The 16,466-nt window shown below is 34.3% G+C and overlaps 1 protein-coding gene and 1 pseudogene across 2 annotated transcripts; one reads left to right on the top strand and one right to left on the bottom strand.

The window, feature by feature from the left end:
• Positions 1-6,056: 6,056 nt before the first annotated feature.
• On the top strand, positions 6,057-9,061 carry LOC143598250 (bifunctional purple acid phosphatase 26-like; annotated as a pseudogene). The gene is made up of 8 exons (XR_013147077.1): positions 6,057-6,590; positions 6,727-6,927; positions 7,016-7,127; positions 7,194-7,420; positions 7,528-7,666; positions 8,393-8,613; positions 8,694-8,815; positions 8,896-9,061. The product of XR_013147077.1 is annotated as a bifunctional purple acid phosphatase 26-like (transcript).
• Positions 9,062-10,123: 1,062 nt separating this feature from the next.
• LOC143598251 (calmodulin-binding receptor-like cytoplasmic kinase 3) lies at positions 10,124-14,695 on the bottom strand. Its single transcript, XM_077076517.1, has 8 exons — positions 14,601-14,695; positions 13,191-13,427; positions 12,904-13,090; positions 11,890-12,215; positions 11,525-11,690; positions 11,373-11,462; positions 10,880-11,178; positions 10,124-10,552 (listed from the first exon to the last, which is right to left on the bottom strand). The coding sequence occupies exons 3-8, from the start codon at positions 13,010-13,012 to the stop codon at positions 10,343-10,345; spliced, it is 1,200 nt and encodes a 399-aa protein (XP_076932632.1). The 5' UTR covers positions 13,013-13,090; positions 13,191-13,427; positions 14,601-14,695; the 3' UTR covers positions 10,124-10,342.
• Positions 14,696-16,466: the final 1,771 nt, after the last annotated feature.

Consider the following 16,466-nt stretch of genomic DNA (forward strand, 5'->3'; position numbering starts at 1 on the left):
ATATTATTATTTTGGTTAATATTGGTTTGACTTTGGCATAGGTCCTTTAGTTTTGGATGTGATCCTCCCACACCACCCTCAGATGTCTATACGGCTTGTATAGTCCTATACGGCCGTATAAGGTACGCATGCCTGACAAGGGGACAAAAAACAGCTTTTTGCAGCCTATACGACCGTATAGGCCTATGCGACCGTATATGCATTTAATGGCTCGTATTGCCTTTTGACAAAACCATAAAAGCTATACGGTCGTATAGGGCTATACGACCGTATAGAAAACATTTGCAGAAACATTCAGACTGTCTTAATCGCTGCCGGAAAACGACTATACGGGCCTATACGAGCTGTATAGCTTACCCAGACTATTATTGTAGGAGCATTACCCAGAATTAAAAAAATTAAATTATGATCGGCAATCAAATTGGGGTGTAAAATCTTGACGGCAAAATGGATGGGAACTTGGGTGGATCGTAGATAAGGAGAAGCGTTTAATCAAATAAAATGGAGTAAAAAATGTTTTTGGTTTAATGTAAAGGCTTTTAATCAAAACGACATTTAAGCCTGCTAAGATAAACGAGCCAAACACGACTCGTATAAATCACATATATTGTATATATGGTTATCATTTAAAAAAAAGTGTCTATACGGCCGTATAGGCCTATACGACCCGTATAGGCCTATACGAGGCACTATAAACGATGGCCGACAACCTCATACACAAACTGACACGCTTCGGGTCCTATACAACCGTATAGTCCTATACGAGCCGTATAGGACAAAAAATGGTGTATGAAGATCCAAGGTGGTGTGGGAGGATCCCTTGCCTTAATTTTTTTAAACGGCCAACAAACAGAGAATTGCGTAGGTATTTTGTATATGGTAACTCAATGGTAAAATGTCACCGTTAGCTAGCCCGACCAATCGTACGAAGCTCTTAAGCGTGAAGGTGCAGAAACCGAGTATTTTCAGAGGTCCGGAACCGGGCAGGAACCGGTTTTCGGGTATGATCAACAAAAGTCAACGCCAGGTCGGGAAGAAACCGGTACCGGGTATAGTCTGGTATTTGACCGGGTTTTTCACGTTTTTTTGGGTTTCGGGAAGGGTCCGGGTTTTGAACGGGTATCTCCGAGGGGCATTAAGGAATTAGGGAAAACATTGAGAAAAAAGTGAAACATTTAAGGGTTAACATTGTTTAAGTAGGACATCTTGTGACTTGTGTAGTTGTCCTTAGTTGTAAGGTTTAAAAGTTTATGTGCTAGATTTAAAATTTTAGTGAAGTGCTCAGTTTTAGCCTTTAGGTTTCCAACATTACAAGTTTTTAAAAGAACATATGGGTTTGAATCTTTATTTAAGGAGAAATGTGTGATAATAGAACATTATTTATGAATATATATGTAAGAATGTAAACGTTAGAATCTTTATTTAATGACAAATACGCGGCAATAGACCGTCTTTTATGAATACTTTCATTCGATGTTTATCATTGAGCAATGTTTTTATGCACCCATGATGTAAATGCAATTAAAATTGTCATCGAACAAGACCAGGAGAGTTCACTAATGACGAACACCTATCGGTTAGGTTTAATCAACTGATCACTTGAATCAAATGGTCAATATGATAACAACCTATGTGTACAAAGTAAACCGCATGGACAAGGCAATTGAAATGTTTCTAGACGGGAAAGACACGAAGATGAGATAAAACTTGTTGAAAGATCATGAAACTATGAGACATATTGATATATGTGGTGTTAGGTATAACAACATGATCGAAACAAAGTGTCGTGATGGGAAAACTCAATCTCACTCGCGACAGTTATGTACTTTTAATACTTTCAAGTTTCTAACAGATTCAATATGTTTCGTCCGTTCATGTAAATTCAGTTTCACTTTCAACAATTTTGTTAGAAGGTTCACATGATTGGTTGGTTTTATCTTACTTATCCTGACATGTTTTAACATGATTCATCTGATCTGCTCACGTAAATTCCTAGATTCATCACTTGACGGGAAAGAGAAGGTGCATTTTTACAACAAAACTCTAGAATCTAGATGGGTTCAATTTATAACTAACATTAACAAGAACTTCTTTTCTTAACTTGAACTAGTAATTTACCCGCGCTTTGCGCGGCTTCCAGATATTGAGGTTTTAACTCGACATGAATTCAGTCATTTTTTGTTACATTCACTACACTATCAGAACATAAACAAAAACAAAAAAATATAAAAATCAAAGAGGACTAATGGGGTGATATCGGTCGGTAAAACTCGGGCGTTGGTAAAACCCAAGCGGTGTCGGTCCCGTTCGTTGAGGCGGTAAGTCTATGCATATTTGGTGTGTTTCCGTCATGTTCATTACGCTTTCGGTTACATTTGTTACGGTGACGGAACAAAAACAAACACAAAAACACAAACAATATAAATATTGATGCATGCCAATAAGGTGGTGTCAATCGGTAAAATCAAATATTGGTAAAACCCGAGCAATGTCGGACTTGTTCATTGAAGCGGGTGATTCTACATGATGTTTTGAATTTTCATGATCTTCATTACGGTACCATACCTAAAACAAAAAAATTTGTTCGGTTACGTTGGTTAAGGTATCAAAAGTAAAACAAAAAATATATATAAATTGAGGTGGACTAATGGGGTGACGTTGAGGCGGTTAGTCTACGCGAATTCGATCGGTCCCATCACATTCATTATGGTACCGAACCTAAAACAAAGGAGTTCGGTCTGTTAGCGTTACGTTTTGGTTGGTTCCGTCACATTCATTATGTTACCGAACCTAAAACAAAAGAGTTGTCAATTAACGTTACGTTTGTTATAATACGAAAATAAAAAATAAAAAACAAAAAAACAAAATGGCTGGCTGCGGCGCCAACCATCACATTTACTTATATTAGATAAATCATTATGTTACCGAACCTAAAACAAAAGGGTTATCAATTAACGTTACGTTTGTTATAATACAAAAATATAAAATAAAAAACAAACAAACAAAATGGCTGGCTGCGGCGCCAACCATCACATTTACTTATATTAGATAAATCATTATGTTACCGAACCTAAAACAAAAGAGTTATCAATTAACGTTACGTTTGTTATAATACAAAGATATAAAATAAAAAACAAACAAACAAAATGGCTGGCTGCGGCGCCAACCATCACATTTACTTATTTAAATATTAGATAAATGGGTCTAATTTTTTGTTCTTTATGTTCCTTGAATTAATTTAACCTCAATTGGGTTGCAGTTTAGACCCATATGTAAAATTGTAAATGGGCCATATATTAATCAACTGGAATTTGGATATTATTATATACTATATCTAGCAACAAAAGCCCATGTAGGTCCACTATTTTAGATATTTATTTATATAGGGGTTTATTAAAATGTCAAGTATCATTAACTGTTGAGAGTAACATGTACGGTGTTTCGTTGTTCTAATTACGTGATCATATAGATGACTATGACACAAATGAATGAAAGATGACAGGCTTAATATCAAACACAAATTTAAGAGAAAAATATCAAAATTAAATACTCTTTACATTTATCTCATAAATCATATCATAAATTTTCATGAGCAGTGTACTGTCTATAATAAGCCCCTAGATGAACCACGCGAATACAATTTTATTTTCTGATTTATTTATAATCGTTTAACTTAGCTGACGATATTAACATACAGCGAATACGTAAACGAACAATTATTATCATTTACTAAAGTCTAAACTCTAAAGAAGTAAATTTGTTCATGTCTATTCACTAATATAATAACTAAACACGTGTTCATGTTAATTGGCTTAATTAAGTGAACACAAAATGATATTACTCATGGCTTTGCATATTTAGTTTCAACAATATAAAACCACTATAGACTTATCTTTGTTAAACTTCCTAAACTAAACCAAAATAACTTTGGGAGTTTAAAGTTTTTTCATAATGACTCATGAATAAAAAGTCTTATGTTATACAAAACTTTTTGCTAGTGTATTATTAATATGATATGAAACCCTACTCTGGAATAACATAAACCGTAAAAGCAACATGTCCAGAAAACAAAAAAACTACATTTATCAACAAAATTTACGACAATAGAGGATTAATCGATATGTCTTACAACTTTATGCCTTGATGTCTGTTTATTTCTATTTACAAACGCGACTAGGGACTAGGGGCGTGCAAGTAACCGAAAAAATCGAAAGACTCAAACCGAAACAAAAAACCGACCGTTTGGTTTTATGTTTTTGCGAAAAACTGAACTAACGGTTCGGTTTTGGTTTTGCATGTAATAAAAACCGAAAACACCGAATTTGTAAATTTTTAACTTTTTATTTAAGTAATTAATAAGAATTTAATAAATATGGTAAAATATATAACAGTCTATTTAGTTAACAATTAACAAAATTATATATATCTTATACCCAAATTCATTATTTTTGGAGTGAACTGTGGTTTTCGTCCATGTGGTTTGTCCAAATCTGCAGCTTTAGTGCAATAGTTTCGAATTTGCGATTTTCGTCCCTATGATTTCATTTCATTTGCGATTAAACCCGAATTTATTAACCCAGTTATGTATGGTCCTTAAACCCGTCAGCGTGCCCCTCACGTGAGGGGAAGTTTTGTCATTTTTTCCCCCCAAATACACCCCACCCCTCATGTGAGGGGGCTTGTGAATTAGAAATGGGATTTATTTGGGGAGGAAAAGAACAAACATGCCCCTCACATGAGGGTCACGTTGATGGGTTTAACAACCAGACTCAACGGGGTTAATGAATTCGGGTTTAATTGCAAGTGAAATGAAGCCACGGGGACGAAAATCGCAAATTTAAAACTATTAGACTAAAACCGCAGCTTTGGAAAAACCACAGACACGAAAACCGCAGTTTACTCTTACCTAAAAACTTGAAGCCCAATCGACAAAACTCAAACAGAAAAAAACAAAACCGAATAATTTCAAAAAATCAAGAAACCGAAGTTTTGATTTTCAAAACGGTTTTAGCCCAAAATCGCACCGACGAATGATCAACATTAATGGAATACAATAATAGCGTATTAAAAGCAGTAAGTGGGACCGGTGTACATAATTGATAATAACACCTACTTTTATGCTAATTTAAGCCACATAATCATGAATATTCCTGCTAACTTACGCATCCAGCTGCAGCAGCAGAATCTTCAACGAATCAACCTACTGTTGATCTCTCCATTGAATCTGAGGTCAGTTAGTACGTTTTAAACTCCGTTAATTTAATCAGTAACTGTTTCTGTTTACGAATTAGATTAAATGAAATTATTAGTTAGTCAGTTAATTAGTTAGTTAGTTAGTTAGTTATATCGCATTGATCATATGCGAATTGATGATTTGATTAGATAAACGGACCTTATTGTTTCAGCTTCATCGATTATTAATATATTATAATTTATAATACATGTTGTTATATAACTTATATGTAATATTTACGTGAATTGTGACTGCGATCATTATAATTATAATTTATCGACGTTAATCTCGTAATTTTGTTGGATAGATAGATATGTATAACTAGTTTAACGATTTGGTGCCGGAGCGAACAAGGCCTCGTTAAGCAGACAGTTCATGAACAGCTAACCAGATGGAATTTTGTTGTTCGTGTTTGTTTATTAAGGAAATGAACTCGTTCGTGAACGGATCACGGTTCACGAACAAAAATGAACGGAAATAATGTTTTATTTGATTTGGCTAACCGATAATATATGGTCAATGTCAACGGTTCGGTCTGGCTGCCAAGTTTGTGTTATTTATTTATTTATTATATTTTTTTTAAGATTTATATGCATATGTTAATTTTACATATAAGTTTTCACTTAATAGTTAATAGTAAAATACTCATTATATTTTTTTGTTTTATAGTTAATAGTTTTGCTTAAATCTATATGTTAGGATTAGATAAGTCATTAAAAAGTATTAAAAGCCTTTGATGAACAAACACAAGCAAACAAATGTTAATGAGCATAAAGTCATAAACAAACACATTATCGAACATTTAACGAACACAATTGAACGAACATGGCCTATGTTCGTGTATGTTCATATAGTTCATCGACCGAAATTACTTGTTCATATTTGTTCATTTATTAAACGAACACGCATAAATGAACTTCTCGCCGAATGTTCGGTTCATTTACACCTGTATGCTGGAGTATCGCAAATCCTAAATTTGTGTGCAGGTGTTGAAATTGGATTATCATAATTTGTTTGGGGTTAAAGCCCTTGTTTATTCTAGCAACCTAATATTTATCTTATTAAATTGCTAATTTTACATAGATTGAGGATACCGAGTCAAATCAAGCCATTCTTTGTTTGCAGTTTATACAGTTTAGGGATTGTAGCTGATTTAGCAATGATCATTTTGAAAGATAAGAAAATGAGGCCTGTGATACCACAGCTTCTGGTTATTGGATGTGTTTTATTCAGATTTGTGAATAATGTCTATGCTGGTGTCACAAGCAGCTTCATCCGTTCAGAGTGGCCGTCAGTTGACATTCCTCTTGATAATGAAGTTTTTGTGGTTCCTAATGGTTACAATGCACCTGAGCAGGTAAGCTTCTGAGGTTATACACTTATACTACATATGTGCAGTATACTAAATACATGCAGTACTGCATATATGTGGTATATGCAGTATATTATACTGCACATATGTATTCTCTCTTTTTCACATTTTCATTGTGTAGGTACACATAACTCAAGGGGATTATGATGGCAAAGCTGTAATTATAATATGGGTGACACCTAATGAACCAGGGTCAAACCAAGTAAGATACGGAAAATCGGATAAAACGTATGATTTTACTGCAGAAGGGACAGTGAATAAGTATACATTTTACAACTATACATCTGGTTATATCCACCAATGCCTTGTAAATGACCTTGAGGTAATCATAAATGTTGGTTTACACTTAAGTCAACGTCTAATGTATATATAGTTTTTCAAATTCACTTAGAACTGTGTCTTGTTGTTAGTATGACACCAAGTACTTTTATGAGATCGGAGAAGGTGATTCTGCGCGATCGTTTTGGTTTCAAACACCGCCTGCAATTGATCCGAATGCTGCTTATAAATTTGGGATTATAGGTGAGTTGTTTTATTTTTTGTATTTGTTTTGATGAAAATGTTACTAAATATGATTGTGTGTTTTAGGTGACTTGGGTCAAACATATAACTCTTTGTCAACTCTTTAACATTACATCGAGAGTGGAGCACAAACTGTGTTGCATGTCGGAGATCTATCTTATGCTGATAGGTATACATATCATGATATGGGTGTACGTTGGGATTCGTATGGTCGTTTTGTTGAAAAGGTTCAAGCGTATCAACCGTGGATATGGACAGTAGGAAATCATGAGATAGAGTATATGCCATATATGGTATGTGTTATTGTTTCCTTTAACACATGTTAATTTCATTTCATTAAATGACATCATCTCATACCTTGATTGATAATATTACTTTTTTTTTTCAACTTTATGCACAGAATGAAGTTGTACCTTTCAAACAGTATCTTTATAGATACCCAACTCCATATGCAGCAAGTGAAAGTAGTAGTCCTCTGTGGTATGCTGTTAGACGTGCATCCGCTCATATAATTGTGCTATCCAGTTATTCTCCATTCGGTAATTTCCCTAGTCCTGTTTTTGTATTGGACAAACAAGGGGTGCAAACGAGTTGATCCGAGCCCGACAAGGCTCGAGCACGGCTTATATAACTTATTAGTGCTCGAGCTCGGCTTGTGAGTAGTTTATCAAGTTCGAACTCAGCCCGTTTATCATTTACTAATTAATTTATATACATATATAGTTATCTTTGTTTAATATATTTTACTTTATATTTTTTATATATAAATTATTTTTTCATTACTTATGCATAAAATTGGTTATTATATAACTATATATCTAATATATCAAATAAAGTTATATATATAATAGGCTCGTATAGGCTTGCAAGCCAGCTCGAGCTTGGTAAGTGCTTGGGCTTGTTTATGACAAGCTTATTATTAGGCTCGAGCTCGGGATCGAGTTCGTTTAAGCTCACAAGTGACATGATTCTTTTACACCCTTGGCCTATTTCATTTCTATTTCGAGTATTACACCTTGTTTGCACTCACAAAAGGCTCAAACTTTTAAAAAGTTTTTAACTATCCAAGTTAACTAGTTTGCTGATGCCACGTCAACAAAGTCAACATGGTCAGAGTTACCTACAATGTCAACTGCCATGTTACCATTTTTAACTGTTAACTGGGTCAAATTATCCTTTAAAAGATTGAGCATTTTATATAGAAAATATAACTATATATTATTAGTTGTGTGTGATAGCTTACATATTTACTTGACTTGTGACAGTAAAATACACACCTCAATACATTTGGCTAGAAGCAGAATTAAAAAAAGTGGACAGGGAGAAAACACCTTGGCTTATTGTTATTATGCACACTCCTATATACAACAGTAACAGTGCTCACTACATGGAGGGTGAAAGCATGCGGGCCGCATTCGAGAGTTGGTTTGTTCAATACAATGTTGATGTCATCTTTGCTGGACATGTTCATGCTTATGAAAGATCGGTTTGTCACCTTCGTTCGTAAATATATGTCTACTGCTTGTTGGCTTGTAACACTTATAATATTAATACATGCAATTTCAGTATTGGATCTCAAACATACAATATAACATAACTGGTGGAATTAGTTATCCCGTGCCAGATAAATTTGCTCCAGTTTACATAACCGTTGGAGACGGTGGGAACCAAGAAGGTCTTGCGTCAAGGTGAGTTTTTGTCGTATTATACTTTAGGGTGTAGTGTTCTTTTATGGTGATTATGTTTTGTTTTTAAATGGATGATGTAGGTTTAACGATCCTCAGCCTGATTATTCTGCATTCCGGGAGGCAAGCTATGGGCATTCTACACTCGAGATAATGAATAAAACGCACGCATTGTATCATTGGAATCGGAATGATGATGGAAAGAAAGTTGCAACTGATGCGTTTGTGCTGCACAACCAGTACTGGTAAGAGTAGGGGTTTCAATCGTGCCGCGTTGATGGGTTGCGGGTTGGAGGGTTATATTGTAAACGTGTTAATCGAGTTGGTTGGCTGTAAAAAATGGGTTCAACGGGTCATAAATGGGTTAGCGTGTCGGTTGTAAAATATGGGTTAAATGGGTTAGTGGGTTGACGAGTTTAGTAACGGTTAGCGGGTCGACTTATTTAACTAAACTGCTTAAACATGTCAACCCAAACACAGCGTGTTTGTTAAACATGTTAGATATGTCAACCCCAAACCTAATTATTTTCGTGTTGTGTCAGAAATTGCACCCTTATACCACATCGCTCATGGGAGTAAAATGCGTCGGGCTGGCCACACGCGCTTTTTACTGTTTCTTTAAGTTCACAACTAATTAATGTGTTAAGTATGTTTAGAATAATAATCCAAACGTTTATAATAAAGGTGTTTTATGCATTTGAAATTGTCTGACCTGGCTACCTGCTCAAATTCTGTTTATTTTTAGTTAAAGCATTTAGCTCAATTCATTTGACCCGTGAGCGATAAAAACATAATCCAAACCAACCCATTTGTACATTTTGTAGGAACAAGAATCTTCGAAGAAGGAAACTAAAAAAGAACTATCTGCACACAATCGTCCCGACTCCAGAACTTAACAAGATATGAATATGAAGATACACGTCTCACATAGTTATTGAAAAAGGCCATCTCCCACTCGATTCGTCTGGTAATTTCTATTTGTGACATCCATGAAATGCAGGTATCGATACCGTGTTGAAATAAGTAGTTTGAAAGTATAATGCATAATGACTTTGAAGGATGTATAACATATTAGCATGTATATGATTGTTGCATTTCATTTGAGAATCAAAATGGACAGAATTCTACTTGTGTTTTCTTACATTTCATCATGTTATGAGTTGTTTGGACCGATAAGTGGCCGGGTAGGAGAGCGTTGGATAACGGGTCAAAACGAGTATTGAGTTTTATGAATATTTAGTGTATTTATGTTTGAATCATGGTTGTAAAAATTTAGTGTAATCACGATTAATCAGTATTGTCCGCCCCACCGCTCGACTAGCGACTCCTACAACACTGGTTTGAATAAAAAAGTGTAATGTTTGGTTTACTAATAATAATAATATGAAATGAGCATTGTACACTTGTACTCTACAACAATTGGGCCATGCAAACTCACTGCATGGTACAACTCATCAAAACAAGCATATCTAAACTCAAAGTCAAGTTTACAAATCTACAACACAAGAAACTGAAACCATTTTCTTCAAATCACTCTTTTCCTCCATGTTTAAGATACTTCACTCGAATAGCCCATAACCGCTCCGCAACAGCCTTCATATCGGGCCGGTCAGCCCGGGTGGGGGCCGCACATTGAAAAGCCAAATTCAGCATCTTCTTGAAGATCTTCTTGTCCACGGCTTCCGTCATTTGTGGGTCCACTAGATCCATCGTTTCACCATTGTTGTGTTTCCCGAAAGCCTGCAAAAACAATGTACAACTCTTAATGCACATGGTACAACAAGTCAATGCTTGGCCAGATAGGTAGTAATCATTTAATTATTTTAAGAACCCAAATTCGGGCCAAAGGTTTCGGTCCAAAAGTTTTAAGCCTAAATTGTAAAACTGAAACCAAACTGGACGCATTTTGAAAATCAAAAACCGGAAACAAAAAAAATCGAAACTGGACGGTTTTTAAAACCCCGAAAACCGAATTTTCGGTTTTCGGGTCAGGTTGAGTCCAGAAGAGATGGTGCCAACAATAATGCCAAATGCACAACATGTTAATGCAGCAGGATAGAAGCTTACCCATCTTATAGTGACTTTTTCATCTGGAGACCGTCTTGAATCAACGGGCCGACGGCCCGTTAAGATTTCTACGAGTAGAATCCCGAAAGAATACACGTCACTTTTCGGGGTGAGTTTGAAGGTTCTCATATACTCTGGGTCAAGATACCCGACCGTCCCTTTGACTTTGGTCAACACATGGGTGTTACCGGTCTCATTCTCCCCGAGACGCGCAAAGCCAAAATCCGCCACTTTGGCTCGCATCCTATCGGTTAGAAGAATGTTGGATGATTTCACATCTCTGTGGATTATTTGCTTTTCTGTTGAAAAAAAATTAAATAACATAAGCAAATAACTAATCGGGCTATGCAGCATAAAATCTAGCCCGAACCAGACTTAGTAATCAAATGAGCCCATTTGGGCCCGCTAAGTTGGTCCGTCTTAACTATTATACATTCCAAAACGCATATCTAAACACCCTTTAAAAAAACCGAATGCAAACAAGTTCGTTCACCTGCGTATAAATGAAGGTATGTTAAGCCGTGAGCAATGTCGATGGAAATTTCGAGCCGTTGATTGAAATCTAAGCAAGTTCCATGAACACCTAAACAAGTAATAACAGAGTTATTATTATTATTATTATTATTAATTATATGATGAACTTACCATCTAAATGTTCTCTAAGTGTACCATTAGGTACATATTCTGTAATAATAAGATGCTCATTTCCTTTATCAACATAACCGAGCAACTTTACTAAATTCCGATGCTCGATCTTTGCAAGTAACTCGATCTCGCTTCTAAATTCACTTCTTAGAGCATCCGAGTGTTCCTGCATAAAAGATGAAACTTTAAATTTTACAACTTTATGGTACATTTGGATTTTTCTAGTCAAACAGGTCAACGAGTCAAGTTCAAGATTCATAGTTGATACAAAAAGATTAGATTTTGAGATAAATAAATATACAAAATTAAATCATATGATATGGCAAATTACCAATGTAGTTTGACCAAAAAAAGTCAAAGGGTACCTTGCTTGCTCGTTTAATGGCAACCGTTTGACCATCTTGTAATTGGGCTTTATAAACGGTCCCAAATCCTCCTTCACCGAGTTTCAATGATGGTGAAAAGTTTTGAGTAGCTCTTGCAGCTTGTTTCATGGTCAAATGAACTGAACCGATCCTATCAAGCTTTGGTGACATTGAGAATCTACCGGGACTAGCTGGGACCCGTAGTGGGCTCGGTGGGACCCGTAGTGGACTTGGTGGGACCCGCTGTGGGCTCGGTGCAACCCGTAGTGGGCTCGCAGGGATCTTTCCTGATCCGGATTTCATTTCTATAGACGAAGTTGAATCCACTACAAAATCAAATGCATACATTTGAGGCTTGGACTTTACACATGGTTTATAAAAAGTCTTTGTATTTTTCATTAGTTTATGTAAAATTTATTAAAAAAAAAACTTTTTGAAAATAGAATTATAGAAATGTTGCATTTTTATAGACATCCCCTTAAGAGGAAACCATTGTGCTATAAATAAAATAAAAATAAAATAATAGCACGTGTCTTTGTTAGGCATAAAAAAACTCTAAATTTTTTTTGGGCAAACGAGTTGTGTTAGTGTCAACCCGTGAGTAGTTAAGTCGTGCTTGATTTCATGTGTCTAACACGATTATCAGGTTTGTGTCACGTGTTCATGGGTCGGTTTTGGGCTCAAACCGAACCAAAAACCGAAAATTCGTTTTTTGGGTTTTTGAAAACCATTTGGCTTTGGTCATTTTGGTTTTCCATAACTGGTGATTAATTGACCATTACACATTGGGTTTATTTTACACATTTAGACCTAAAATTGTTTTTCGGTTCCAATTGGTTTGTTTTGGTTAATAGCAAAACCGAACCGAAAAATCGGTCTTTGAAAAAAACATAAAACCAAAGCGTTGGTTTTTTAACTTGTTCTGCTTACGGTTTTTGTTTTTTCAGTTGACCCGCCAACCCGTTTAACACCCCATGACAATTAAAATAATTCAAATATTATGATTTTACTCACTTGGATTTAGCTCCTTAGCAAGAACCGCATCTTCTGTATCTTTCGTTCTAGATCGAAAACAATGGCAAAAAAAACTGCAACACATGAGCAATAACCCGGGTGCAGCCATGCTGTATATTTTGTTTATTTTCTCGAGTTTCTATTTTAATAAATCGGGCGAAAATCCCTCAAACTATAAAGCAACCATCTGCAATTCTGCATAATTACACAACTAAGCATAAAAATCAAAATTATACCCATAAAAAGGAAAAAAAGAACAAATCACATAGATAATAAAGATTATATACCTGGAAAGGATCTAAATCATGATTATATAATTTAGATCTTTTTTGAAGGCCATTGTTAAATTCAGCAAGTTGCTTATTGGTTCATTGAACTGAGGAAAAATGAAAGAATCTTGATGACAAAGTTGTAATTTTTTAATATCTCTGATATTTTGGATCAAGAATCATGAGTTGTCTTGTTCACACTAGCAGAAATTATGCCACAGTCACCAATGAAGTCAACCAGCAGTCGTTGAAACCCTAATTACAGAATCAGAAAACCTAAGTTATAATCTTTATGAATATTACTTGGAAGCTCATACAAAAAAAAAAAAACTGTGATTCTTGATTTAGATCTGGTATTTTAAGCTATTCAAGATTTGCAAACTAAAAACCTCAATTTTCCATCAAGACTATGAATTTGATCCGACCCGATTTACTATTGATATGATAAAACATCAAGAACAACAATATTGTGAAGCAGCTGATATCAAGAAATAGATTCAAATTTAGGTTAAGATAACTATAGACAAAAAGATCAAACCTTTAAAAGATGATTGATTGATTAAACCTAATTACAAAATCAGAAAAAATATATATTATACATCTGAGATAAGAGTTGCAGGTGCAGTAGAATCTTTATGGAAACTACTAGGAAGCTCATAAACAAAACTTAACAAGTTTCAAGATTCTTGATTTAGACTTGCTATTTCAAGAAACCTAAAAGTTCCAAGATTTACCCCTAATAATCAAATTAAAAGGATCACACCAAATAATATACAATGTTTTAAAGTTATAAAATTTGATGATTTTTTATACCCTTTCATTTAATCCAACCCAAATAACAATTTTAATCATGAACTCAAACCGACGTGATAAAACGACAAGAACAACAACACACCACGATCGGTAAAGATTTGTGAAGAAGCAGCTCAAGTTCAAGATCAAACCTTTAAAAGATGATTGATTGAAAATCTTTGTGAAAATTACTTTGAAGCTCATATAACTCAACAAATTCCAAGATTCTTGATTTAGACTTACTATTTCAAGAAACCTTAAAGTTTCAAGATTTACCCCTAAATAATCAACTTAAATGGATCACATCCACATATGAAACAAACCCATGATATAAAGTATTATAAACACAAAAAAACAAACAAAACCCTAATTTTAAAACCTCTTGAACTGCCACAAAACAATACACGATATTAAAAAAGTTACAAACTTTAACATCCCAAATGACCTAAATTGATGATTCTTAAATACCCTTTTTAAGATTTACAAAACCAAGAATTTAATCCAACCCAATTACCTATTTCAATAATGAACTCAAACCCATATGTTAAAACTTAAAACAACAAGATTTGTGAAGCAACTTATTAAGAAACTAATTCAAATTCAAGTCAAGATAAACTGTAGAAAGAAAGATCAAACCTTTGAAAAAAAATTGAATGATTGACTGATTAATAATTACAAGCTTTGAAGACATAAAGTTGGGAATTTAAGGAAGGTGCTAATAAATAATGTCATGCTATGATGCAATAAAAACAAACTTGAACAATAGTGTGTGATTGAATATAGTATGTTTTATTTGTGTGTTATCATTTTTGGAATTGTAGTAAGATTTAGTCAATTTATTTTATTTATTTTTGTTATTTTGTTGAGAAAAATAATTAAAATAATTGGATTTGGATAGAGGAGCACGAAATGGTTCAAAAACTCAAAACCGGTTTGGGTTAAAACTGGTTATGTTTAGTCAACAAAAGTAAAAACCGGTTTATGATCGGTTTCAGTTCGGATTAAAACCGGTTTCTTGACTAGGTTACGGTGGGTTTCGGTTCGGATTTTGATTTTGATTGGTTCGGTTTGGATTTTGACCGGCTTCGATTCGATTAACCGATTTTGGTGAAGAAAATTACAAGAAAGCAGCCGTCGCAGCTGCAATATGCAACAACAATCAAGGTCGCATACCCAGAGACGGAAACTAAGCTCCTACTCACGATCCATGTACAAGCGACACCAAGTAAGAAGTAACTGTAGAACGATTAGAACATAAGGACCACCAACATTAATCAATCACCGACTGTTTTGTTTTGTTATTGTGTGGAACAACTAGATGAATTTAGTGTTATGAACTTACGGTCCAAACCTGTTTTTACATAATCAGGTTTGATTTGAATTTAGGGTTGATTTGGTTTAATCAAGTATAAGTGATTTCTTTGGTATTAAATATTGTTTATATGTATTAATTTAGTGGTTGATGTTAATTGACAGTTATCGTTTGTAAAGGGTAAGTTTAGTACTTTAGTTGAATTGAAGTGGACTCTATTGTGACATCTTAATTTATTTATTTGTTTTATAATATTTAAAAAATGTTTAGCAGGCTATGTGCAATGGATCACCACTTTTTTAATAATATTTTTAGTGTGTAAAGACGGATTTTCCAAGATAAAGATGCAGAGTGAGCTTGCAGTGACGATGGTATGCTAGAGATGGTACGTCATGGTTTTGTAACTTGCAAATGAGAGGTTTGTAATAATGTGGTTATGTAGGATCGTTACGTATACTGTAAATAACACATAACTAAACGCGATACTAAAATAAGTTCATGTAAGGACTTAAGAAAAAACCAAAGAAATAGGAAAACATGTTATTTTTATTATAGATATGAAAAATACAAACTAATATATATACTTACAGACAGAAAAATTAAACGTTTGAAAGACGGTTGATAGATTGACTGATTGATTACAGCACGCACAAAAAAAACTTCAAAATTAAGAAAAACAAGGAAGCTGCCAACAAATAAAGTCACGCTCTTATTATCATGAAAATAAATTGAACAAAATTTGGTAGGTTTTATTTAGGTGTTCACATTTGAGATTGAGATCATCCTTTTTGGAATTTTATAGACGTGGTCAATTTATTTTAGTTATTTTATTAAAGAAACAACTAAAATGTGGATTTGGATATAATATAGGTTATTGATATGTTAAATTAGCGGTTGATGTTAATTGCTAGTTATCTTTTCTTCGTATTGTTAAATCCAACTAGGTTAAATAGAGTAAGTTTAGTTGAATTGTAGTGAACTATAAAAGAGTATTTAATAGGTTATCCAATCACCAATGCTTCAATAATATTATCTTTCTATTTTCAAAAGATTAAATAAAACAAATCCAAGAAAATAAAATTAGAATTTTAAATTCAGAGCACTATTTGTTGTTGGTGTGTTCACCGATCCGGAGAAAAACTTGAGCATGGATCGAACCACAGAATTGGATCATAAATTCGGTCTTGGTG

Source organism: Bidens hawaiensis, unplaced genomic scaffold, assembly GCF_021521415.1.
Source record: "Bidens hawaiensis isolate Kalapana, Puna unplaced genomic scaffold, B.hawaiensis_p1.1 tig00049851_1, whole genome shotgun sequence".
NCBI lineage: Eukaryota > Viridiplantae > Streptophyta > Magnoliopsida > Asterales > Asteraceae > Bidens > Bidens hawaiensis.

What these genes read in the sequence shown, in the direction of transcription:
- LOC143598251 (XM_077076517.1), bottom strand. Translation starts at nt 13,012, where the DNA reads ATGGCTGCACCCGGGTTATTGCTCATGTGTTGCAGTTTTTTTTGCCAT. An exon ending in TGCTAAGGAGCTAAATCCAA is followed by an intron (nt 12,216 to 12,903) that starts GTGAGTAAAATC and finishes TTGATTTTGTAG; the next exon opens with TGGATTCAACTTCGTCTATA. An exon ending in CCATTAAACGAGCAAGCAAG is followed by an intron (nt 11,691 to 11,889) that starts GTACCCTTTGAC and finishes TCTTTTATGCAG; the next exon opens with GAACACTCGGATGCTCTAAG.